The sequence below is a fragment of the Poromitra crassiceps genome (assembly GCF_964638095.1).
Source record: "Poromitra crassiceps genome assembly, contig: HAP1_SCAFFOLD_452, whole genome shotgun sequence".
Classification (NCBI taxonomy): domain Eukaryota; kingdom Metazoa; phylum Chordata; class Actinopteri; order Beryciformes; family Melamphaidae; genus Poromitra; species Poromitra crassiceps.
Genome location: NW_028151955.1, coordinates 42,038 through 69,754, shown reverse-complemented (window position 1 = coordinate 69,754; position 27,717 = coordinate 42,038). Strand labels below are relative to the sequence as shown.

The following is a 27,717-nucleotide window of genomic DNA, read 5'->3' as shown; positions in this document are numbered from 1 at the left end:
AAAATGTCCTTGTGGATTAGCTTATGTGGGGAAAATGTCTAGAGCCCTCCGCACTAGGATTAGCGAGCATTGCAGCAACATCAGATGCGGTGATGAACGTAACCCTGTTGCAGTCCACTTCAAACAAGCAGGACACAGCATCTCCTCACTCCGGTACATGGGGATAGAGAAGGTTGAAAAGCCCCCTAGAGGAGGTGACCACGAACAATGACTTTTACAACGTGTGGCTTTTCACATATATACACTCAACACGTTGGCACCGTATGGCCTCAATGAAGAACTAGACGTCAAGCCATTGCTGTGATGTTTTAACTTTATTATATTCTGTTGTTATATGTATACACCTTGGCCATTGTAGACATGTGCCTGGCTCTTCGGTCATGTGGGTAGCACGTACGACTCTCACCTGGGAGTCCTGGGTTCAAACCCTGCCTGAACCTACCTTGGCCTACCGTACTATACTTTTACATTTCTTTGGTTTCTTATTGGTATAGATAGGGATAATAATATTCACCTGCATGTTTTACTTCTTGTATTTCTTTTGTATCGGGTATTTTAGAATTTGTTTACCTCTGTTATTATATGATCTTTAAAAAAAGTTGTATTCTTGTGGACTCTTTCAACAATTATGTATTTTGTAATGATCACAGGTGTCTGTCGTCACCTGATTGGGGCACCACCACCCCATGTGAGGTTATATATATGCCCATGCACAGAGAGCTTGTTCTCTGTACTGCCTGATGAAGACCCGTTGCTTTTTTGTAATTAAAAAACTCACGTGGGAGCTTAAAAAACAGTGCGGATTTCCTTTTCTTTTTCTTTGGTAGAAAAAACCACATGAAAAGGCAATGCAATTGTTTACATGCCATTACTCCTGCTACAGTGAGTCCAGTCAGATTTTACTACTGTAGAAGTGGGTAACACATTCTTCATCAGACTATACTGTATGCTAAGTTGTCTGAAATTTATTTTCAGACATAACCTGAACACAGGCCGATGGCTGACGAAGCTATCAGCAGTGTGGGACCCTAAACAAGAGGACTGCTTTGTGGTGGGAAGCATGGAGCGGCCTCGCCAGGTGCAGGTCTTCCACGAAAGCGGCCAGCTGCAGCACTCCTTCAGAGACGACCACCACCTCAGCACGGTGCTGTCCATCACAGCCTTCCATCCTACAAGGAATGCTTTGCTGGGCGGCAACAACTCAGGACGCCTGCATGTCTTCACCAACTGAGACCAGGACCAAAACGTGCACGAACAACGCCACCATTTATAAATGCCTACATATGTCTATTATGAAGTCCCACAAATTGGATTTGTTTCAGGATAATGTAGACTAGGCTACTAAATCATTGTTTTTAGGGGGCATCCTGTTTCAAATTTGACCAGCAGATGTCCCCAGGTTCACAATTGGTTCAAAGCTTCAGAAAACCTAGTTTCTCCCTTTACTATTTGTCTCACTTTCAGGACTATTTCCAACATCCTGATACTCCAACTGCTCTTTCAAAAATAGACAGCTGTCAATAGCTGCTTGTTTTAGACGTTTTAGCTATCTGCCAGGCTGTTTGCCTTGGGCAACATCGCCATCTTCTGGCTGTTTTGCGTAATGCACCGTATGGCGAAGAATTTAGACTGTTCATTCTTGGAGTCGCAATTGATTGAGTTTTATACTGTTCTCTTAATGGCAGGCCAAACCTTGGAATATTGTCTATATGTTTTTTTTCTTGTTTCTTTTGACTGCTGTTTGCATTTAATACATTAAGCCTTTACTGTACGTCCATCAATTACTGCGACGTGGCCTTTGTAGAAAGCCACCTTACCCAGCGATCTGGCTTGCTTGATTTTCGGCCACAGTTGTTCCCTTGCCTGTCGATCCTCCCAGGTGAAGTCCTGCACGAATGCACAAAAAATAATAAAAAAAAATCCCTGGAGTCATACGCCTTCAACGTGAAGGGCAAGATTAGCGAGGAGGACCAGAGGAAGGTGCGGAGAGGTGCCACCAGGCCATCGCCTGGCTGGATAACAACCAGCTGGCTGATAAAGAACAGTACCAGCACCCGTAGAAAGAGCTGGAGATTGTGTGTTGTACCAGAGAGCAACACCTGCACAGGGCTGCAGAGAGCAGGCGGGAGCCGGCTCACAGTCCCACCGTTGAGGAAGTCGACTAGAGACTTCAGACTATGATAACTACAGTGGCTTCAAACAACTTTACCTCATGACTCCTGTTTGTCACTTTGTGTCCTGACTGTTTATGATGTTTAAGTCTGAATATTTAGACATCTGACATTTGTAAAAAAAAAAAAATGTTGATGCATCGCTGGGCGTTTAAATAGAATTGACTATACAATATATTTTTGTGTGGTCTTTTACAGTTCATCTTTGTGGTTGCAGGTGATGCAGGTATCGCTCTTCCCTTAAGACCATGAGGATAACTGAAGATCAAGTGGCCAAAGTGGTTCAACAACGCATATACTCTGCTGCCTTCCACCCCTGCACTAGCAGTCTGCTCATGGCTGCAGGAGATAAATGGGGGCATGTAGGACTCTGGAACTTGGTGAGTTTCTTTGCTTTGATCATAACCATTTGCTAACACCATCTTTTTAGAATTTGGGAGTTTGGATGTTCTGAATCGTATTCCAGTGACACAAAAAATACATAAATTTGGTTCCTACTTTTGCCAGCCTGTGGATGTCCGCTAAAATGACAAGGAAATGAGTTCCTGAAGTAAAACATCAATGACTGGACACTTAGGGGAAAAGTACAGTGTTACAGTACAACTTGATTGATTTATTATTTACTCTTTAACTCATTGAGTGCCAGCCACTTTTGGAGAACGGACGCTCCCAGTGCCAGAGTTTTCAGAGCGTTTTCAGTGATTTCTCGAGGCCCACAGAATATTGTGTGATATTACTATGTAAACACCGAACACGCAAAAAGAACAAGGAGACTCTATTGTATCATCAGCAAAAAAAAGTTTATTGATACCATTTTCCGTTCTTTAGTTATGAGCCGGAGAAGATAGGTTGTTTTCAGCGTTTTCAGGCATTTCAAATTATAAGCTGAGATATTCAGCCTTTTGTGAAATGCAGCATTTCAAGCACATTCACTGACTCTAGATACGGTAATATTTTCTGATGTAGTGATGTGGTGTAGTTGTGTCCTGCCCTGCGTGCCCCACCCCCCCTCCCCCCCTCCCCCCCCTCAGCTGAAAACTCCTCCCCACACTAGTAACACACAGCCTCGCACCAAGCGTCTAGGAAGCCTGGGAAGCGCCGCCTCCCAGGCAGCGCAACATGGAGAAGCCACACGCGGACTGCAGTGAAAGGTTTGGCTTTTCAGTGTCGCGCTGCTGCTTTTCTAGCGGCTAATCATGTGGAGAAACTATGCTGACAGACAGACAGAGGCAGAAGGACTCAGTTGTGTGCGCGGATTGACTGTGTTCGCACGCACCGTCAGTTGCAGCCAGAACAATCTACATGGCTCTGGACTGCAGCATGAGCGGGTTCTCTTTCATCAAGGCTATTTCAGGCTGTGTATTCCTGACATTTCTGTAATCTGGAGAGCACTGTCGCCACCTAAGGCTTCTGTAAAATAGGTTATAGACCTCCAATAGCTACTATAGTTGTACAGGAGCTGCGGAAGGCTTTGATCGACGTCCCACCGTCAAAAAACGCATTGGACGTCGAAGGACGTCCGTGGCACTCTACGTCACTATTTAATTGGACGTCGAAGGACGTCCATGGCATTCAATGAGTTAAGGGTGGTGATTACGGTGATGATGGCGTGCTGCTTTTTGAGCCCCACTCTCAGCGTCCAGTGAGCTGCATGATGTTCTCCAGGACTCATCCTAGCCACCTGCTGACCCTCAGCTACGATGGATCTCTACGCTGCATGGATGTAGAGAAGGCCCTCTTTGAAGATGTAAATTTTGTTCCATAAAATGTAGTTTTATTGATCACCCCCCCTTCCCCAGTGGCATCTATCTACGAATTTACTATATATATATATATATATATATATTGTGACAGATCTGGCTCTCAAAATAGGATCAAGCTCGTGTCTAGTCAGTCCACACCTGCCACAACAACACAGAACGTCTTTGCACAGAAATATCAAACAAGAAGTCACAAAGTGAATGGGAGCAGCTCACCTGCTATCAGCATGGGGCGATGACACCTAGACAGCCCGGCTTGTGTGGACAGCTCAGTCGGTAGTGTGGAGCGGGCCATCAGCAGCTCCCGTTCAGTAGATTGGGGACGCTAATTCAAAATAATATCTCACACACACAGTCACACCCATACACGTGGAAACGGAGGGATCAATAGAGCACTGGGGAACAGGAGCGATACATGGCTTCCTGATCAGACTAGCAGACCAACATGGCAGAGAGGGGGGGGGGGGGGCCTGCGCACCTGAAATGCCACGGATATAATCTCTAAGCCACTCCCACTTCCTGTTTGATCCTCTGATGCAAAGACGTAAATTGACATATTATAATTAACTCATTGAGTGCCAGCCACTTTTGGAGAACGGACGCTCCCAGTGCCAGAGTTTCAGAGCGTTTTCAGTGATTTCTCGAGGCCCACAGAATATTGTGTGATATTACTATGTAAACACCGAACACGCACAAAGAACAAGGAGACTCTATTGTATCATCAGCAAAAAAAAGTTTATTGATACCATTTTCCGTTCTTTAGTTATGAGCCGGAGAAGATAGGTTGTTTTCAGCGTTTTCAGGCGTTTCAAATTAGAAGCTGAGTTATTCAGCCTTTTGTGAAATGAAGCATTTCAAGCACATTCACTGACTCTAGCTAATATTTTCTGATGTAGTGACGTGGTGTAGTTGTGTGGTGCCCTGCGTGCCCCACCCCCCTCTCCCCCCCCCTCAGCTGCAAACTCCTCCCCACACTAACACACAGCCTCACGCACCCAGCGTCTATTTTCGGAGTGCTCCGTTTTTGTGCGCCGGCTCCCAGCGCGACACGGAAAAGCCAAACCGGACTGCTGAGAATTGTTTGGCTTTTCAGTGTCGGGTGCTGCTTTTCTGGCGGCTAATCGTGTGGAGAAACTATGCAGACAGACAGACAGAGGCAGAGGGGCTCAGTTGTGGGAGCGGATTGACTGCTGTTCGCAGCCAACGTCAGCTGCAGCCAGAGCAATCTATATGGCTCCGCCTGCAGCATGAGCGGTTTCACTTTCATCACGGGGCTTTTTCCTACTGTTTTCCTGACCTTTCTCTAATCTGGAGAGCACTGTCGCCACCTAATGAGTCCGTAAAATAGGTTATACACATCCAATAGCTACAATATTTGTACAGGAGATGCAGGAGGCTTTGATCCACGTCCCACCGTCAAAAAACGCATTTGACGTCGATCGACGTCATTGGCACTCAATGAGTTAAACAAGGGGGTCCCTGACAATCACATGTCAATCACATATCACTCTGTAACAATATATATATACTGTATATATAATGATAATAATAATCATAATTTCAGCCAGTAAGTACAGTTTGAACCAATACCTTTTAACTTGAAGAGCGCGGTGTTATTATTATTTTATTTTTGGGGGGGGCGGGGGTAATGAATTTACATTTTGGGCTCATGATCATTATGAACCCCCCCCCCCCCCCCTATATATATTATAATAAGATACAGGCCCCCAGGGCAGAAATACAGTATGGAGAAAAGGGTAGGATTCTAAATGGGTGTTAAACACCTGTGACATCACTTGTTGCTGGACATTCTGCTGGGGCTGACATCACAGGTGTACAGTTCCATTTCAGGAACAGTTTTTACACAAACAAGTCTTGATGCAGCTATGTGTAATTAAAGGAAGGCTTTGCCGATTTTCAACCCACTTTGCATCAGTTTACAATCTCCGTAATATAAGCAGATGGACAGTGTTTACCTTCTCTATATATTCTCTATATATTTTCTGCATTGAGAAATCCTCCCCCGCCTGCTGGCATGGGTCATTAACGCTTGTTAAGGTTTTCAATTCGATTCTCCCTGGATGTGTGCATATAGAAAAAATAAACAATCTGTAGTTGGAACAGCCGCCCTCAAGCACAACATCTGTTAATTTTGCTGAAATATTCTGGACTTACTCATTACTGCTTTGCAACAAACTTATAAATCAGTGGAGATGTTTAAAAAAACATTCCATGTCCTCATTAAGTTGATGTAAAATCGTGCATGAATTGTAAACCCACTCCAGTTTTAAGATATTCCTACTTCACCAGCTGATCTGAATCATTTTCTACTTCCTACCAGGTGTATTCTATTGAAGATGGCCTGAAAACCTTTGACTTCCTGTCACATGACTGTATGACACTAGTTGTCGGGCAATTTGGTGGAGATGTTGCCATTGTGGATAGGCGCACCCCAGGGTAACATACTGCCATCTTCTTCAACTGTTGTATTAATGATTTAAAAAATGCAGCACTTCTCTATTCTTTACCATCTCTCTTCATCATGTTGAATGTCAGTAAGCATGAAGAGTGCTAACCGCCTGCTCTCTTTTTTTATTAATCATAAACAACATTGTCAGAAACATGCATAATGTTTTCCAGACTGGTACAAAGCTGCTTCTAATCTCTTAATGTTTTTAATTTCTCTGCAGCAACTCCCATGAGTCCCTCCACACCCTCTACACCCTCAACCCCAAGAGCCTTCACTGTGTTAGCGTCCATCCACTAAACAAGCAGTACTTTGCAGTGGCCGAGAGCAGGTATGACTCATATCTTTGATTAATTTATATTTTCTCCAGAGCAGTAATCACTTTGATCATTTGTTTTCTAAAGTTGTTAAATTGGATTGCCTGCTTGTAGTCAGTTCAGCTGTAGTCTGTCCAGTCTATAAATAGTCCAAACTAATTTTCCTTCTTCTCTGCAGGCTTGTGAGTATTTACGATAGCCGCTGTCTGAAGAAGACCGAGAGCCAGGCGGTCTGCCAGCTGCACGGCCACTCTTTAAGCATAACCAGTGCTTATTTCTCCCCTAGTACAGGGAACAGAGTGCTCAGCTCCTGTATGGACAACACGATTAGGTGGGGCTGACACAGCTTAAAGCACTTGCACTGCACTACTTGTTTTGGAATTACATCTCTAAATTGAATGTGCATTTTCTTTTCTTTTTCCATAGGATATATGACACCTCAGCAATGACCACCACAGCTCCTTTGCTGACTTCCATCGGGTACATCCACTCACTTGAACATAGCCTCTCAGTGTGGGAAAGTCATTATGTTACAGATGTCCCGGCACACACGGTTTAAGAAAAAATATCTTATTATACAAGCAAGGTGATGAACGTTTCGCCTAGAAGGCTTCTAGGCGAAACGTTCATCACCTTGCTTGCCCACAATAAATAAGATATTTTTTCTTAAACCGCGTGTGCCGGGACATCTGTCACCTACTAGTATCCTCCGACCCAGGCACCCGTATACTTTTTATATATCTTTATGGGAGTCGTGCTTGCTAACTGTTTTTCCAAAGTCATTATGTTACCTGATCAGGGGAGGGAAAATCAGGAAAGCTGTCTCAATCTATAGCCCCTTTAACACAGACTGTGAAAGCCGCGTTCGTTGCAGCGTTATGTCTCGCCTCCTGCAGTGTTTCCCCTAGAAAGATTTTCAGGCCTGGAGGGATTTCGAAATGTACCTCGACCGCAACGGTGGGGCCCCTCGCTGGTGACGCTAAACTTTTAGCTAACCTGTTCGCATCTATGTTCGCAATGGCATCCCAAGTATCATCATACTATTATGGGATGCGATGCGAACATTTGTATTATGGGATGAGCGTTTCGCAGGCAACGACACGTTTACATGTTTTGGAACAGCGCCGCACGCTGGCACAATGCTCCTAAAAGCAAAATGCTGATTGTTTTGAATGATTTGGAATCTTCTATTACTGTCAACACCATTATTGCTATATTGTAATTGTAATAATATGCCATAAAGGTATATTTAAATTTTGGGGAGAGCAGAAAAACAAAAAAACAAATTGCAATTCTTTTACTGGCCTGGCGGGGGCGCCGCCTGTAGAATGATGCCTCCTGTATAAAAGTCGCAAGAACGGAATGGCGTGTCATTTTGTTACGCCTTTCGTTCCCCCGGTAGAGGTAGTATCAGCGCAGAATCGACGTCTGTCTAAAAGGCTAATCCGCGGGAAGACGGGAATCTCGGCTCATTCATAAAGAAATGACAGGAGGACTGAGGGAAAACAACCTCCAGATTGAAGTTCTCCGATCAGAAATAAGTTAACCGAAGCATATCTGCAGGCTGTCTCGCCTGTTGTGCGTTCCCTTACGAAAAACAACTAATGTTAGCATTCAGACTGTGCTCCTACTATAGCCCGAGTCACTTGAGCAGGTGTGTGCCTTGCGTTGCCCACTGTGCCTGAGATTTGCTCTGTTCTTCTGAAAGTGACATAACCAGAAGTAGAAACCAAGTGGTCTATAATGACGCCGTCGATAACGTTATTAAAATCAGACTGCAGCTGTTTCACACTTTTTTTCTTCCAGTCAACACGCTTTCAGAACGGACTTAATTAGGCTACTTCACAACATGGGTATATACTTTATAAAAAAAACTGGAACCAAAGGTAAGAAAGCCTTCCGTTACGTGTAGCTTGTAATACATGATGCTGCCTTTGTGATCCATAAAGTCGATCAGACGAATATTGAAAGTTGCTCGTTAAATTCAGGTCGCACTGATTTACCTGTTTATATAAAGGCAAAATAAAATTAAATAAATAGACTCCTCAGACATAATAAGCTTAACGCCCATGGTTCACGCCTAATTTCAATCCGGGAGGGGTGGATGCTATCTAAAGCACACTCCTGTATGGCAGGGCTGCTTGGTTCTGTGTGAAAGTGCAGAGAGGGCCTAATGGCGGATCTTCATCAGTGCCACAGTGATTGATACATTTGAGTTTTGGGTAGTAGAAGGTTTATCTCAGGTCATCATAATACTTATCACTGTTTCTATTTTTATTACAGTTTTATTATAAGCCAGTATCACAGCGACAACAAGCCTTTCCAACTCGGCACTTAAATTACCGTACATAAAAAAAATGTCAAACCAAAATTAACAATCGTGTGTCTTTGGTAGAAATATGCAGAAGAGTAGAGTGCACGCACATCCAAGATTATTTCAACAGGTGCTGGAAAAAATACGCGTATAGAAAAAGAAAAGGAAATCCGCACACTGTTTTTTAAGCTCCCACGGTTAGTTTTTTAATTACAAAAAAGCAACATTTTGACCCTCACGGGTCTTCATCAGGCAGTACAGAGAACAAGCTCTCTGTGCATGGGCATATATATAACCTCACATGGGGTGGTGGTGCCCCAATCAGGTGATGACAGACACCTGTGATCATTACAAAATACATAATTGTTGAAAGAGTAGGTCTTTCCACAAGAATACAACTTTTTTAAAGATAAAATGTCCTTGTGGATTAGTTTATGTGGGGAAAATGTCTAGAGCCCTCCGCACTAGGATTAGCGAGCATTGCAGCAACATCAGATGCGGTGATGAACGTAACCCTGTTGCAGTCCACTTCAAACAAGCAGGACACAGCATCTCCTCACTCCGGTACATGGGGATAGAGAAGGTTGAAAAGCCCCCTAGAGGAGGTGACCACGAACAATGACTTTTACAACGTGTGGCTTTTCACATATATACACTCAACACGTTGGCACCGTATGGCCTCAATGAAGAACTAGACGTCAAGCCATTGCTGTGATGTTTTAACTTTATTATATTCTGTTGTTATATGTATACACCTTGGCCATTGTAGACATGTGCCTGGCTCTTCGGTCATGTGGGTAGCACGTACGACTCTCACCTGGGAGTCCTGGGTTCAAACCCTGCCTGAACCTACCTTGGCCTACCGTACTATACTTTTACATTTCTTTGGTTTCTTATTGGTATAGATAGGGATAATAATATTCACCTGCATGTTTTACTTCTTGTATTTCTTTTGTATCGGGTATTTTAGAATTTGTTTACCTCTGTTATTATATGATCTTTAAAAAAAGTTGTATTCTTGTGGACTCTTTCAACAATTATGTATTTTGTAATGATCACAGGTGTCTGTCGTCACCTGATTGGGGCACCACCACCCCATGTGAGGTTATATATATGCCCATGCACAGAGAGCTTGTTCTCTGTACTGCCTGATGAAGACCCGTTGCTTTTTTGTAATTAAAAAACTCACGTGGGAGCTTAAAAAACAGTGCGGATTTCCTTTTCTTTTTCTTTGGTAGAAAAAACCACATGAAAAGGCAATGCAATTGTTTACATGCCATTACTCCTGCTACAGTGAGTCCAGTCAGATTTTACTACTGTAGAAGTGGGTAACACATTCTTCATCAGACTATACTGTATGCTAAGTTGTCTGAAATTTATTTTCAGACATAACCTGAACACAGGCCGATGGCTGACGAAGCTATCAGCAGTGTGGGACCCTAAACAAGAGGACTGCTTTGTGGTGGGAAGCATGGAGCGGCCTCGCCAGGTGCAGGTCTTCCACGAAAGCGGCCAGCTGCAGCACTCCTTCAGAGACGACCACCACCTCAGCACGGTGCTGTCCATCACAGCCTTCCATCCTACAAGGAATGCTTTGCTGGGCGGCAACAACTCAGGACGCCTGCATGTCTTCACCAACTGAGACCAGGACCAAAACGTGCACGAACAACGCCACCATTTATAAATGCCTACATATGTCTATTATGAAGTCCCACAAATTGGATTTGTTTCAGGATAATGTAGACTAGGCTACTAAATCATTGTTTTTAGGGGGCATCCTGTTTCAAATTTGACCAGCAGATGTCCCCAGGTTCACAATTGGTTCAAAGCTTCAGAAAACCTAGTTTCTCCCTTTACTATTTGTCTCACTTTCAGGACTATTTCCAACATCCTGATACTCCAACTGCTCTTTCAAAAATAGACAGCTGTCAATAGCTGCTTGTTTTAGACGTTTTAGCTATCTGCCAGGCTGTTTGCCTTGGGCAACATCGCCATATTCTGGCTGTTTTGCGTAATGCACCGTATGGCGAAGAATTTAGACTGTTCATTCTTGGAGTCGCAATTGATTGAGTTTTATACTGTTCTCTTAATGGCAGGCCAAACCTTGGAATATTGTCTATATGTTTTTTTTCTTGTTTCTTTTGACTGCTGTTTGCATTTAATACATTAAGCCTTTACTGTACGTCCATCAATTACTGCGACGTGGCCTTTGTAGAAAGCCACCTTACCCAGCGATCTGGCTTGCTTGATTTTCGGCCACAGTTGTTCCCTTGCCTGTCGATCCTCCCAGGTGAAGTCCTGCACGAATGCACAAAAAATAATAAAAAAAAATCCCTGGAGTCATACGCCTTCAACGTGAAGGGCAAGATTAGCGAGGAGGACCAGAGGAAGGTGCGGAGAGGTGCCACCAGGCCATCGCCTGGCTGGATAACAACCAGCTGGCTGATAAAGAACAGTACCAGCACCCGTAGAAAGAGCTGGAGATTGTGTGTTGTACCAGAGAGCAACACCTGCACAGGGCTGCAGAGAGCAGGCGGGAGCCGGCTCACAGTCCCACCGTTGAGGAAGTCGACTAGAGACTTCAGACTATGATAACTACAGTGGCTTCAAACAACTTTACCTCATGACTCCTGTTTGTCACTTTGTGTCCTGACTGTTTATGATGTTTAAGTCTGAATATTTAGACATCTGACATTTGTAAAAAAAAAAAAATGTTGATGCATCGCTGGGCGTTTAAATAGAATTGACTATACAATATATTTTTGTGTGGTCTTTTACAGTTCATCTTTGTGGTTGCAGGTGATGCAGGTATCGCTCTTCCCTTAAGACCATGAGGATAACTGAAGATCAAGTGGCCAAAGTGGTTCAACAACGCATATACTCTGCTGCCTTCCACCCCTGCACTAGCAGTCTGCTCATGGCTGCAGGAGATAAATGGGGGCATGTAGGACTCTGGAACTTGGTGAGTTTCTTTGCTTTGATCATAACCATTTGCTAACACCATCTTTTTAGAATTTGGGAGTTTGGATGTTCTGAATCGTATTCCAGTGACACAAAAAATACATAAATTTGGTTCCTACTTTTGCCAGCCTGTGGATGTCCGCTAAAATGACAAGGAAATTAGTTCCTGAAGTAAAACATCAATGACTGGACACTTAGGGGAAAAGTACAGTGTTACAGTACAACTTGATTGATTTATTATTTACTCTTTAACTCATTGAGTGCCAGCCACTTTTGGAGAACGGACGCTCCCAGTGCCAGAGTTTTCAGAGCGTTTTCAGTGATTTCTCGAGGCCCACAGAATATTGTGTGATATTACTATGTAAACACCGAACACGCAAAAAGAACAAGGAGACTCTATTGTATCATCAGCAAAAAAAAGTTTATTGATACCATTTTCCGTTCTTTAGTTATGAGCCGGAGAAGATAGGTTGTTTTCAGCGTTTTCAGGCATTTCAAATTATAAGCTGAGATATTCAGCCTTTTGTGAAATGCAGCATTTCAAGCACATTCACTGACTCTAGATACGGTAATATTTTCTGATGTAGTGATGTGGTGTAGTTGTGTCCTGCCCTGCGTGCCCCACCCCCCCTCCCCCCCCTCCCCCCCCCTCAGCTGAAAACTCCTCCCCACACTAGTAACACACAGCCTCGCACCAAGCGTCTAGGAAGCCTGGGAAGCGCCGCCTCCCAGGCAGCGCAACATGGAGAAGCCACACGCGGACTGCAGTGAAAGGTTTGGCTTTTCAGTGTCGCGCTGCTGCTTTTCTAGCGGCTAATCATGTGGAGAAACTATGCTGACAGACAGACAGAGGCAGAAGGACTCAGTTGTGTGCGCGGATTGACTGTGTTCGCACGCACCGTCAGTTGCAGCCAGAACAATCTACATGGCTCTGGACTGCAGCATGAGCGGGTTCTCTTTCATCAAGGCTATTTCAGGCTGTGTATTCCTGACATTTCTGTAATCTGGAGAGCACTGTCGCCACCTAAGGCTTCTGTAAAATAGGTTATAGACCTCCAATAGCTACTATAGTTGTACAGGAGCTGCGGAAGGCTTTGATCGACGTCCCACCGTCAAAAAACGCATTGGACGTCGAAGGACGTCCGTGGCACTCTACGTCACTATTTAATTGGACGTCGAAGGACGTCCATGGCATTCAATGAGTTAAGGGTGGTGATTACGGTGATGATGGCGTGCTGCTTTTTGAGCCCCACTCTCAGCGTCCAGTGAGCTGCATGATGTTCTCCAGGACTCATCCTAGCCACCTGCTGACCCTCAGCTACGATGGATCTCTACGCTGCATGGATGTAGAGAAGGCCCTCTTTGAAGATGTAAATTTTGTTCCATAAAATGTAGTTTTATTGATCACCCCCCCTTCCCCAGTGGCATCTATCTACGAATTTACTATATATATATATATATATATATATTGTGACAGATCTGGCTCTCAAAATAGGATCAAGCTCGTGTCTAGTCAGTCCACACCTGCCACAACAACACAGAACGTCTTTGCACAGAAATATCAAACAAGAAGTCACAAAGTGAATGGGAGCAGCTCACCTGCTATCAGCATGGGGCGATGACACCTAGACAGCCCGGCTTGTGTGGACAGCTCAGTCGGTAGTGTGGAGCGGGCCATCAGCAGCTCCCGTTCAGTAGATTGGGGACGCTAATTCAAAATAATATCTCACACACACAGTCACACCCATACACGTGGAAACGGAGGGATCAATAGAGCACTGGGGAACAGGAGCGATACATGGCTTCCTGATCAGACTAGCAGACCAACATGGCAGAGAGGGGGGGGGGGGGGCCTGCGCACCTGAAATGCCACGGATATAATCTCTAAGCCACTCCCACTTCCTGTTTGATCCTCTGATGCAAAGACGTAAATTGACATATTATAATTAACTCATTGAGTGCCAGCCACTTTTGGAGAACGGACGCTCCCAGTGCCAGAGTTTCAGAGCGTTTTCAGTGATTTCTCGAGGCCCACAGAATATTGTGTGATATTACTATGTAAACACCGAACACGCACAAAGAACAAGGAGACTCTATTGTATCATCAGCAAAAAAAAGTTTATTGATACCATTTTCCGTTCTTTAGTTATGAGCCGGAGAAGATAGGTTGTTTTCAGCGTTTTCAGGCGTTTCAAATTAGAAGCTGAGTTATTCAGCCTTTTGTGAAATGAAGCATTTCAAGCACATTCACTGACTCTAGCTAATATTTTCTGATGTAGTGACGTGGTGTAGTTGTGTGGTGCCCTGCGTGCCCCACCCCCCTCTCCCCCCCCCTCAGCTGCAAACTCCTCCCCACACTAACACACAGCCTCACGCACCCAGCGTCTATTTTCGGAGTGCTCCGTTTTTGTGCGCCGGCTCCCAGCGCGACATGGAAAAGCCAAACCGGACTGCTGAGAATTGTTTGGCTTTTCAGTGTCGGGTGCTGCTTTTCTGGCGGCTAATCGTGTGGAGAAACTATGCAGACAGACAGACAGAGGCAGAGGGGCTCAGTTGTGGGAGCGGATTGACTGCTGTTCGCAGCCAACGTCAGCTGCAGCCAGAGCAATCTATATGGCTCCGCCTGCAGCATGAGCGGTTTCACTTTCATCACGGGGCTTTTTCCTACTGTTTTCCTGACCTTTCTCTAATCTGGAGAGCACTGTCGCCACCTAATTAGTCCGTAAAATAGGTTATACACATCCAATAGCTACAATATTTGTACAGGAGATGCAGGAGGCTTTGATCCACGTCCCACCGTCAAAAAACGCATTTGACGTCGATCGACGTCATTGGCACTCAATGAGTTAAACAAGGGGGTCCCTGACAATCACATGTCAATCACATATCACTCTGTAACAATATATATATACTGTATATATAATGATAATAATAATCATAATTTCAGCCAGTAAGTACAGTTTGAACCAATACCTTTTAACTTGAAGAGCGCGGTGTTATTATTATTTTATTTTTGGGGGGGGCGGGGGTAATGAATTTACATTTTGGGCTCATGATCATTATGAACCCCCCCCCCCCCCTATATATATTATAATAAGATACAGGCCCCCAGGGCAGAAATACAGTATGGAGAAAAGGGTAGGATTCTAAATGGGTGTTAAACACCTGTGACATCACTTGTTGCTGGACATTCTGCTGGGGCTGACATCACAGGTGTACAGTTCCATTTCAGGAACAGTTTTTACACAAACAAGTCTTGATGCAGCTATGTGTAATTAAAGGAAGGCTTTGCCGATTTTCAACCCACTTTGCATCAGTTTACAATCTCCGTAATATAAGCAGATGGACAGTGTTTACCTTCTCTATATATTCTCTATATATTTTCTGCATTGAGAAATCCTCCCCCGCCTGCTGGCATGGGTCATTAACGCTTGTTAAGGTTTTCAATTCGATTCTCCCTGGATGTGTGCATATAGAAAAAATAAACAATCTGTAGTTGGAACAGCCGCCCTCAAGCACAACATCTGTTAATTTTGCTGAAATATTCTGGACTTACTCATTACTGCTTTGCAACAAACTTATAAATCAGTGGAGATGTTTAAAAAAACATTCCATGTCCTCATTAAGTTGATGTAAAATCGTGCATGAATTGTAAACCCACTCCAGTTTTAAGATATTCCTACTTCACCAGCTGATCTGAATCATTTTCTACTTCCTACCAGGTGTATTCTATTGAAGATGGCCTGAAAACCTTTGACTTCCTGTCACATGACTGTATGACACTAGTTGTCGGGCAATTTGGTGGAGATGTTGCCATTGTGGATAGGCGCACCCCAGGGTAACATACTGCCATCTTCTTCAACTGTTGTATTAATGATTTAAAAAATGCAGCACTTCTCTATTCTTTACCATCTCTCTTCATCATGTTGAATGTCAGTAAGCATGAAGAGTGCTAACCGCCTGCTCTCTTTTTTTATTAATCATAAACAACATTGTCAGAAACATGCATAATGTTTTCCAGACTGGTACAAAGCTGCTTCTAATCTCTTAATGTTTTTAATTTCTCTGCAGCAACTCCCATGAGTCCCTCCACACCCTCTACACCCTCAACCCCAAGAGCCTTCACTGTGTTAGCGTCCATCCACTAAACAAGCAGTACTTTGCAGTGGCCGAGAGCAGGTATGACTCATATCTTTGATTAATTTATATTTTCTCCAGAGCAGTAATCACTTTGATCATTTGTTTTCTAAAGTTGTTAAATTGGATTGCCTGCTTGTAGTCAGTTCAGCTGTAGTCTGTCCAGTCTATAAATAGTCCAAACTAATTTTCCTTCTTCTCTGCAGGCTTGTGAGTATTTACGATAGCCGCTGTCTGAAGAAGACCGAGAGCCAGGCGGTCTGCCAGCTGCACGGCCACTCTTTAAGCATAACCAGTGCTTATTTCTCCCCTAGTACAGGGAACAGAGTGCTCAGCTCCTGTATGGACAACACGATTAGGTGGGGCTGACACAGCTTAAAGCACTTGCACTGCACTACTTGTTTTGGAATTACATCTCTAAATTGAATGTGCATTTTCTTTTCTTTTTCCATAGGATATATGACACCTCAGCAATGACCACCACAGCTCCTTTGCTGACTTCCATCGGGTACATCCACTCACTTGAACATAGCCTCTCAGTGTGGGAAAGTCATTATGTTACAGATGTCCCGGCACACACGGTTTAAGAAAAAATATCTTATTATACAAGCAAGGTGATGAACGTTTCGCCTAGAAGGCTTCTAGGCGAAACGTTCATCACCTTGCTTGCCCACAATAAATAAGATATTTTTTCTTAAACCGCGTGTGCCGGGACATCTGTCACCTACTAGTATCCTCCGACCCAGGCACCCGTATACTTTTTATATATCTTTATGGGAGTCGTGCTTGCTAACTGTTTTTCCAAAGTCATTATGTTACCTGATCAGGGGAGGGAAAATCAGGAAAGCTGTCTCAATCTATAGCCCCTTTAACACAGACTGTGAAAGCCGCGTTCGTTGCAGCGTTATGTCTCGCCTCCTGCAGTGTTTCCCCTAGAAAGATTTTCAGGCCTGGAGGGATTTCGAAATGTACCTCGACCGCAACGGTGGGGCCCCTCGCTGGTGACGCTAAACTTTTAGCTAACCTGTTCGCATCTATGTTCGCAATGGCATCCCAAGTATCATCATACTATTATGGGATGCGATGCGAACATTTGTATTATGGGATGAGCGTTTCGCAGGCAACGACACGTTTACATGTTTTGGAACAGCGCCGCACGCTGGCACAATGCTCCTAAAAGCAAAATGCTGATTGTTTTGAATGATTTGGAATCTTCTATTACTGTCAACACCATTATTGCTATATTGTAATTGTAATAATATGCCATAAAGGTATATTTAAATTTTGGGGAGAGCAGAAAAACAAAAAAACAAATTGCAATTCTTTTACTGGCCTGGCGGGGGCGCCGCCTGTAGAATGATGCCTCCTGTATAAAAGTCGCAAGAACGGAATGGCGTGTCATTTTGTTACGCCTTTCGTTCCCCCGGTAGAGGTAGTATCAGCGCAGAATCGACGTCTGTCTAAAAGGCTAATCCGCGGGAAGACGGGAATCTCGGCTCATTCATAAAGAAATGACAGGAGGACTGAGGGAAAACAACCTCCAGATTGAAGTTCTCCGATCAGAAATAAGTTAACCGAAGCATATCTGCAGGCTGTCTCGCCTGTTGTGCGTTCCCTTACGAAAAACAACTAATGTTAGCATTCAGACTGTGCTCCTACTATAGCCCGAGTCACTTGAGCAGGTGTGTGCCTTGCGTTGCCCACTGTGCCTGAGATTTGCTCTGTTCTTCTGAAAGTGACATAACCAGAAGTAGAAACCAAGTGGTCTATAATGACGCCGTCGATAACGTTATTAAAATCAGACTGCAGCTGTTTCACACTTTTTTTCTTCCAGTCAACACGCTTTCAGAACGGACTTAATTAGGCTACTTCACAACATGGGTATATACTTTATAAAAAAAACTGGAACCAAAGGTAAGAAAGCCTTCCGTTACGTGTAGCTTGTAATACATGATGCTGCCTTTGTGATCCATAAAGTCGATCAGACGAATATTGAAAGTTGCTCGTTAAATTCAGGTCGCACTGATTTACCTGTTTATATAAAGGCAAAATAAAATTAAATAAATAGACTCCTCAGACATAATAAGCTTAACGCCCATGGTTCACGCCTAATTTCAATCCGGGATGGGTGGATGCTATCTAAAGCACACTCCTGTATGGCAGGGCTGCTTGGTTCTGTGTGAAAGTGCAGAGAGGGCCTAATGGCGGATCTTCATCAGTGCCACAGTGATTGATACATTTGAGTTTTGGGTAGTAGAAGGTTTATCTCAGGTCATCATAATACTTATCACTGTTTCTATTTTTATTACAGTTTTATTATAAGCCAGTATCACAGCGACAACAAGCCTTTCCAACTCGGCACTTAAATTACCGTACATAAAAAAAATGTCAAACCAAAATTAACAATCGTGTGTCTTTGGTAGAAATATGCAGAAGAGTAGAGTGCACGCACATCCAAGATTATTTCAACAGGTGCTGGAAAAAATACGCGTATAGAAAAAGAAAAGGAAATCCGCACACTGTTTTTTAAGCTCCCACGGTTAGTTTTTTAATTACAAAAAAGCAACATTTTGACCCTCACGGGTCTTCATCAGGCAGTACAGAGAACAAGCTCTCTGTGCATGGGCATATATATAACCTCACATGGGGTGGTGGTGCCCCAATCAGGTGATGACAGACACCTGTGATCATTACAAAATACATAATTGTTGAAAGAGTAGGTCTTTCCACAAGAATACAACTTTTTTAAAGATAAAATGTCCTTGTGGATTAGCTTATGTGGGGAAAATGTCTAGAGCCCTCCGCACTAGGATTAGCGAGCATTGCAGCAACATCAGATGCGGTGATGAACGTAACCCTGTTGCAGTCCACTTCAAACAAGCAGGACACAGCATCTCCTCACTCCGGTACATGGGGATAGAGAAGGTTGAAAAGCCCCCTAGAGGAGGTGACCACGAACAATGACTTTTACAACGTGTGGCTTTTCACATATATACACTCAACACGTTGGCACCGTATGGCCTCAATGAAGAACTAGACGTCAAGCCATTGCTGTGATGTTTTAACTTTATTATATTCTGTTGTTATATGTATACACCTTGGCCATTGTAGACATGTGCCTGGCTCTTCGGTCATGTGGGTAGCACGTACGACTCTCACCTGGGAGTCCTGGGTTCAAACCCTGCCTGAACCTACCTTGGCCTACCGTACTATACTTTTACATTTCTTTGGTTTCTTATTGGTATAGATAGGGATAATAATATTCACCTGCATGTTTTACTTCTTGTATTTCTTTTGTATCGGGTATTTTAGAATTTGTTTACCTCTGTTATTATATGATCTTTAAAAAAAGTTGTATTCTTGTGGACTCTTTCAACAATTATGTATTTTGTAATGATCACAGGTGTCTGTCGTCACCTGATTGGGGCACCACCACCCCATGTGAGGTTATATATATGCCCATGCACAGAGAGCTTGTTCTCTGTACTGCCTGATGAAGACCCGTTGCTTTTTTGTAATTAAAAAACTCACGTGGGAGCTTAAAAAACAGTGCGGATTTCCTTTTCTTTTTCTTTGGTAGAAAAAACCACATGAAAAGGCAATGCAATTGTTTACATGCCATTACTCCTGCTACAGTGAGTCCAGTCAGATTTTACTACTGTAGAAGTGGGTAACACATTCTTCATCAGACTATACTGTATGCTAAGTTGTCTGAAATTTATTTTCAGACATAACCTGAACACAGGCCGATGGCTGACGAAGCTATCAGCAGTGTGGGACCCTAAACAAGAGGACTGCTTTGTGGTGGGAAGCATGGAGCGGCCTCGCCAGGTGCAGGTCTTCCACGAAAGCGGCCAGCTGCAGCACTCCTTCAGAGACGACCACCACCTCAGCACGGTGCTGTCCATCACAGCCTTCCATCCTACAAGGAATGCTTTGCTGGGCGGCAACAACTCAGGACGCCTGCATGTCTTCACCAACTGAGACCAGGACCAAAACGTGCACGAACAACGCCACCATTTATAAATGCCTACATATGTCTATTATGAAGTCCCACAAATTGGATTTGTTTCAGGATAATGTAGACTAGGCTACTAAATCATTGTTTTTAGGGGGCATCCTGTTTCAAATTTGACCAGCAGATGTCCCCAGGTTCACAATTGGTTCAAAGCTTCAGAAAACCTAGTTTCTCCCTTTACTATTTGTCTCACTTTCAGGACTATTTCCAACATCCTGATACTCCAACTGCTCTTTCAAAAATAGACAGCTGTCAATAGCTGCTTGTTTTAGACGTTTTAGCTATCTGCCAGGCTGTTTGCCTTGGGCAACATCGCCATCTTCTGGCTGTTTTGCGTAATGCACCGTATGGCGAAGAATTTAGACTGTTCATTCTTGGAGTCGCAATTGATTGAGTTTTATACTGTTCTCTTAATGGCAGGCCAAACCTTGGAATATTGTCTATATGTTTTTTTTCTTGTTTCTTTTGACTGCTGTTTGCATTTAATACATTAAGCCTTTACTGTACGTCCATCAATTACTGCGACGTGGCCTTTGTAGAAAGCCACCTTACCCAGCGATCTGGCTTGCTTGATTTTCGGCCACAGTTGTTCCCTTGCCTGTCGATCCTCCCAGGTGAAGTCCTGCACGAATGCACAAAAAATAATAAAAAAAAATCCCTGGAGTCATACGCCTTCAACGTGAAGGGCAAGATTAGCGAGGAGGACCAGAGGAAGGTGCGGAGAGGTGCCACCAGGCCATCGCCTGGCTGGATAACAACCAGCTGGCTGATAAAGAACAGTACCAGCACCCGTAGAAAGAGCTGGAGATTGTGTGTTGTACCAGAGAGCAACACCTGCACAGGGCTGCAGAGAGCAGGCGGGAGCCGGCTCACAGTCCCACCGTTGAGGAAGTCGACAGACTTCAGACTATGATAACTACAGTGGCTTCAAACAACTTTACCTCATGACTCCTGTTTGTCACTTTGTGTCCTGACTGTTTATGATGTTTAAGTCTGAATATTTAGACATCTGACATTTGTAAAAAAAAAAAAATGTTGATGCATCGCTGGGCGTTTAAATAGAATTGACTATACAATATATTTTTGTGTGGTCTTTTACAGTTCATCTTTGTGGTTGCAGGTGATGCAGGTATCGCTCTTCCCTTAAGACCATGAGGATAACTGAAGATCAAGTGGCCAAAGTGGTTCAACAACGCATATACTCTGCTGCCTTCCACCCCTGCACTAGCAGTCTGCTCATGGCTGCAGGAGATAAATGGGGGCATGTAGGACTCTGGAACTTGGTGAGTTTCTTTGCTTTGATCATAACCATTTGCTAACACCATCTTTTTAGAATTTGGGAGTTTGGATGTTCTGAATCGTATTCCAGTGACACAAAAAATACATAAATTTGGTTCCTACTTTTGCCAGCCTGTGGATGTCCGCTAAAATGACAAGGAAATGAGTTCCTGAAGTAAAACATCAATGACTGGACACTTAGGGGAAAAGTACAGTGTTACAGTACAACTTGATTGATTTATTATTTACTCTTTAACTCATTGAGTGCCAGCCACTTTTGGAGAACGGACGCTCCCAGTGCCAGAGTTTTCAGAGCGTTTTCAGTGATTTCTCGAGGCCCACAGAATATTGTGTGATATTACTATGTAAACACCGAACACGCAAAAAGAACAAGGAGACTCTATTGTATCATCAGCAAAAAAAAGTTTATTGATACCATTTTCCGTTCTTTAGTTATGAGCCGGAGAAGATAGGTTGTTTTCAGCGTTTTCAGGCATTTCAAATTATAAGCTGAGATATTCAGCCTTTTGTGAAATGCAGCATTTCAAGCACATTCACTGACTCTAGATACGGTAATATTTTCTGATGTAGTGATGTGGTGTAGTTGTGTCCTGCCCTGCGTGCCCCACCCCCCCTCCCCCCCTCCCCCCCCTCAGCTGAAAACTCCTCCCCACACTAGTAACACACAGCCTCGCACCAAGCGTCTAGGAAGCCTGGGAAGCGCCGCCTCCCAGGCAGCGCAACATGGAGAAGCCACACGCGGACTGCAGTGAAAGGTTTGGCTTTTCAGTGTCGCGCTGCTGCTTTTCTAGCGGCTAATCATGTGGAGAAACTATGCTGACAGACAGACAGAGGCAGAAGGACTCAGTTGTGTGCGCGGATTGACTGTGTTCGCACGCACCGTCAGTTGCAGCCAGAACAATCTACATGGCTCTGGACTGCAGCATGAGCGGGTTCTCTTTCATCAAGGCTATTTCAGGCTGTGTATTCCTGACATTTCTGTAATCTGGAGAGCACTGTCGCCACCTAAGGCTTCTGTAAAATAGGTTATAGACCTCCAATAGCTACTATAGTTGTACAGGAGCTGCGGAAGGCTTTGATCGACGTCCCACCGTCAAAAAACGCATTGGACGTCGAAGGACGTCCGTGGCACTCTACGTCACTATTTAATTGGACGTCGAAGGACGTCCATGGCATTCAATGAGTTAAGGGTGGTGATTACGGTGATGATGGCGTGCTGCTTTTTGAGCCCCACTCTCAGCGTCCAGTGAGCTGCATGATGTTCTCCAGGACTCATCCTAGCCACCTGCTGACCCTCAGCTACGATGGATCTCTACGCTGCATGGATGTAGAGAAGGCCCTCTTTGAAGATGTAAATTTTGTTCCATAAAATGTAGTTTTATTGATCACCCCCCCTTCCCCAGTGGCATCTATCTACGAATTTACTATATATATATATATATATATATATTGTGACAGATCTGGCTCTCAAAATAGGATCAAGCTCGTGTCTAGTCAGTCCACACCTGCCACAACAACACAGAACGTCTTTGCACAGAAATATCAAACAAGAAGTCACAAAGTGAATGGGAGCAGCTCACCTGCTATCAGCATGGGGCGATGACACCTAGACAGCCCGGCTTGTGTGGACAGCTCAGTCGGTAGTGTGGAGCGGGCCATCAGCAGCTCCCGTTCAGTAGATTGGGGACGCTAATTCAAAATAATATCTCACACACACAGTCACACCCATACACGTGGAAACGGAGGGATCAATAGAGCACTGGGGAACAGGAGCGATACATGGCTTCCTGATCAGACTAGCAGACCAACATGGCAGAGAGGGGGGGGGGGGGGCCTGCGCACCTGAAATGCCACGGATATAATCTCTAAGCCACTCCCACTTCCTGTTTGATCCTCTGATGCAAAGACGTAAATTGACATATTATAATTAACTCATTGAGTGCCAGCCACTTTTGGAGAACGGACGCTCCCAGTGCCAGAGTTTCAGAGCGTTTTCAGTGATTTCTCGAGGCCCACAGAATATTGTGTGATATTACTATGTAAACACCGAACACGCACAAAGAACAAGGAGACTCTATTGTATCATCAGCAAAAAAAAGTTTATTGATACCATTTTCCGTTCTTTAGTTATGAGCCGGAGAAGATAGGTTGTTTTCAGCGTTTTCAGGCGTTTCAAATTAGAAGCTGAGTTATTCAGCCTTTTGTGAAATGAAGCATTTCAAGCACATTCACTGACTCTAGCTAATATTTTCTGATGTAGTGACGTGGTGTAGTTGTGTGGTGCCCTGCGTGCCCCACCCCCCTCTCCCCCCCCCTCAGCTGCAAACTCCTCCCCACACTAACACACAGCCTCACGCACCCAGCGTCTATTTTCGGAGTGCTCCGTTTTTATGCGCCGGCTCCCAGCGCGACACGGAAAAGCCAAACCGGACTGCTGAGAATTGTTTGGCTTTTCAGTGTCGGGTGCTGCTTTTCTGGCGGCTAATCGTGTGGAGAAACTATGCAGACAGACAGACAGAGGCAGAGGGGCTCAGTTGTGGGAGCGGATTGACTGCTGTTCGCAGCCAACGTCAGCTGCAGCCAGAGCAATCTATATGGCTCCGCCTGCAGCATGAGCGGTTTCACTTTCATCACGGGGCTTTTTCCTACTGTTTTCCTGACCTTTCTCTAATCTGGAGAGCACTGTCGCCACCTAATGAGTCCGTAAAATAGGTTATACACATCCAATAGCTACAATATTTGTACAGGAGATGCAGGAGGCTTTGATCCACGTCCCACCGTCAAAAAACGCATTTGACGTCGATCGACGTCATTGGCACTCAATGAGTTAAACAAGGGGGTCCCTGACAATCACATGTCAATCACATATCACTCTGTAACAATATATATATACTGTATATATAATGATAATAATAATCATAATTTCAGCCAGTAAGTACAGTTTGAACCAATACCTTTTAACTTGAAGAGCGCGGTGTTATTATTATTTTATTTTTGGGGGGGGCGGGGGTAATGAATTTACATTTTGGGCTCATGATCATTATGAACCCCCCCCCCCCCTATATATATTATAATAAGATACAGGCCCCCAGGGCAGAAATACAGTATGGAGAAAAGGGTAGGATTCTAAATGGGTGTTAAACACCTGTGACATCACTTGTTGCTGGACATTCTGCTGGGGCTGACATCACAGGTGTACAGTTCCATTTCAGGAACAGTTTTTACACAAACAAGTCTTGATGCAGCTATGTGTAATTAAAGGAAGGCTTTGCCGATTTTCAACCCACTTTGCATCAGTTTACAATCTCCGTAATATAAGCAGATGGACAGTGTTTACCTTCTCTATATATTCTCTATATATTTTCTGCATTGAGAAATCCTCCCCCGCCTGCTGGCATGGGTCATTAACGCTTGTTAAGGTTTTCAATTCGATTCTCCCTGGATGTGTGCATATAGAAAAAATAAACAATCTGTAGTTGGAACAGCCGCCCTCAAGCACAACATCTGTTAATTTTGCTGAAATATTCTGGACTTACTCATTACTGCTTTGCAACAAACTTATAAATCAGTGGAGATGTTTAAAAAAACATTCCATGTCCTCATTAAGTTGATGTAAAATCGTGCATGAATTGTAAACCCACTCCAGTTTTAAGATATTCCTACTTCACCAGCTGATCTGAATCATTTTCTACTTCCTACCAGGTGTATTCTATTGAAGATGGCCTGAAAACCTTTGACTTCCTGTCACATGACTGTATGACACTAGTTGTCGGGCAATTTGGTGGAGATGTTGCCATTGTGGATAGGCGCACCCCAGGGTAACATACTGCCATCTTCTTCAACTGTTGTATTAATGATTTAAAAAATGCAGCACTTCTCTATTCTTTACCATCTCTCTTCATCATGTTGAATGTCAGTAAGCATGAAGAGTGCTAACCGCCTGCTCTCTTTTTTTATTAATCATAAACAACATTGTTAGAAACATGCATAATGTTTTCCAGACTGGTACAAAGCTGCTTCTAATCTCTTAATGTTTTTAATTTCTCTGCAGCAACTCCCATGAGTCCCTCCACACCCTCTACACCCTCAACCCCAAGAGCCTTCACTGTGTTAGCGTCCATCCACTAAACAAGCAGTACTTTGCAGTGGCCGAGAGCAGGTATGACTCATATCTTTGATTAATTTATATTTTCTCCAGAGCAGTAATCACTTTGATCATTTGTTTTCTAAAGTTGTTAAATTGGATTGCCTGCTTGTAGTCAGTTCAGCTGTAGTCTGTCCAGTCTATAAATAGTCCAAACTAATTTTCCTTCTTCTCTGCAGGCTTGTGAGTATTTACGATAGCCGCTGTCTGAAGAAGACCGAGAGCCAGGCGGTCTGCCAGCTGCACGGCCACTCTTTAAGCATAACCAGTGCTTATTTCTCCCCTAGTACAGGGAACAGAGTGCTCAGCTCCTGTATGGACAACACGATTAGGTGGGGCTGACACAGCTTAAAGCACTTGCACTGCACTACTTGTTTTGGAATTACATCTCTAAATTGAATGTGCATTTTCTTTTCTTTTTCCATAGGATATATGACACCTCAGCAATGACCACCACAGCTCCTTTGCTGACTTCCATCGGGTACATCCACTCACTTGAACATAGCCTCTCAGTGTGGGAAAGTCATTATGTTACAGATGTCCCGGCACACACGGTTTAAGAAAAAATATCTTATTATACAAGCAAGGTGATGAACGTTTCGCCTAGAAGGCTTCTAGGCGAAACGTTCATCACCTTGCTTGCCCACAATAAATAAGATATTTTTTCTTAAACCGCGTGTGCCGGGACATCTGTCACCTACTAGTATCCTCCGACCCAGGCACCTGTATACTTTTTATATATCTTTATGGGAGTCGTGCTTGCTAACTGTTTTTCCAAAGTCATTATGTTACCTGATCAGGGGAGGGGAAATCAGGAAAGCTGTCTCAATCTATAGCCCCTTTAACACAGACTGTGAAAGCCGCGTTCGTTGCAGCGTTATGTCTCGCCTCCTGCAGTGTTTCCCCTAGAAAGATTTTCAGGCCTGGAGGGATTTCGAAATGTACCTCGACCGCAACGGTGGGGCCCCTCGCTGGTGACGCTAAACTTTTAGCTAACCTGTTCGCATCTATGTTCGCAATGGCATCCCAAGTATCATCATACTATTATGGGATGCGATGCGAACATTTGTATTATGGGATGAGCGTTTCGCAGGCAACGACACGTTTACATGTTTTGGAACAGCGCCGCACGCTGGCACAATGCTCCTAAAAGCAAAATGCTGATTGTTTTGAATGATTTGGCATCTTCTATTACTGTCAACACCATTATTGCTATATTGTAATTGTAATAATATGCCATAAAGGTATATTTAAATTTTGGGGAGAGCAGAAAAACAAAAAAACAAATTGCAATTATTTTACTGGCCTGGCGGGGGCGCCGCCTGTAGAATGATGCCTCCTGTATAAAAGTCGCAAGAACGGAATGGCGTGTCATTTTGTTACGCCTTTCGTTCCCCCGGTAGAGGTAGTATCAGCGCAGAATCGACGTCTGTCTAAAAGGCTAAGCTGCGGGAAGACGGCAATCTCGGCTCATTCATAAAGAAATGACAGGAGGACTGAGGGAAAACAACCTCCAGATTGAAGTTCTCCGATCAGAAATAAGTTAACCGAAGCATATCTGCAGGCTGTCTCGCCTGTTGTGCGTTCCCTTACGAAAAACAACTAATGTTAGCATTCAGACTGTGCTCCTACTATAGCCCGAGTCACTTGAGCAGGTGTGTGCCTTGCGTTGCCCACTGTGCCTGAGATTCGCTCTGTTCTTCTGAAAGTGACATAACCAGAAGTAGAAACCAAGTGGTCTATAATGACGCCGTCGATAACGTTATTAAAATCAGACTGCAGCTGTTTCACACTTTTTTTCTTCCAGTCAACACGCTTTCAGAACGGACTTAATTAGGCTACTTCACAACATGGGTATATGCTTTATAAAAAAACTGGAACCAAAGGTAAGAAAGCCTTCCGTTACGTGTAGCTTGTAATACATGATGCTGCCTTTGTGATCCATAAAGTCGATCAGACGAATATTGAAAGTTGCTCGTTAAATTCAGGTCGCACTGATTTACCTGTTTATATAAAGGCAAAATAAAATTAAATAAATAGACTCCTCAGACATAATAAGCTTAACGCCCATGGTTCACGCCTAATTTCAATCCGGGAGGGGTGGATGCTATCTAAAGCACACTCCTGTA

General features: G+C 43.9%; 2 protein-coding genes across 2 annotated transcripts; both read left to right on the top strand.

The window, feature by feature from the left end:
- Positions 1-1,117: 1,117 nt before the first annotated feature.
- LOC310771237 (WD repeat-containing protein 76-like) lies at positions 1,118-11,832 on the top strand (the record flags this gene model as incomplete). Its single annotated transcript, XM_083663892.1, has 6 exons — positions 1,118-1,246; positions 2,389-2,551; positions 3,808-3,918; positions 6,273-6,388; positions 6,622-6,729; positions 11,829-11,832. Exons 2-6 carry the CDS (start codon positions 2,420-2,422, stop codon positions 11,830-11,832), a joined length of 471 nt encoding a protein of 156 aa, XP_083520018.1. The 5' UTR covers positions 1,118-1,246; positions 2,389-2,419.
- Positions 11,124-25,229, top strand: LOC310771232 (WD repeat-containing protein 76-like). The gene is made up of 9 exons (XM_083663888.1): positions 11,124-11,991; positions 13,199-13,360; positions 15,713-15,828; positions 16,062-16,169; positions 16,334-16,486; positions 16,582-16,635; positions 19,856-20,126; positions 21,266-21,428; positions 25,147-25,229. Exons 1-7 carry the CDS (start codon positions 11,860-11,862, stop codon positions 20,109-20,111), a joined length of 981 nt encoding a protein of 326 aa, XP_083520014.1. The 5' UTR covers positions 11,124-11,859; the 3' UTR covers positions 20,112-20,126; positions 21,266-21,428; positions 25,147-25,229.
- The last annotated feature ends 2,488 nt before the right edge of the window (positions 25,230-27,717 follow it).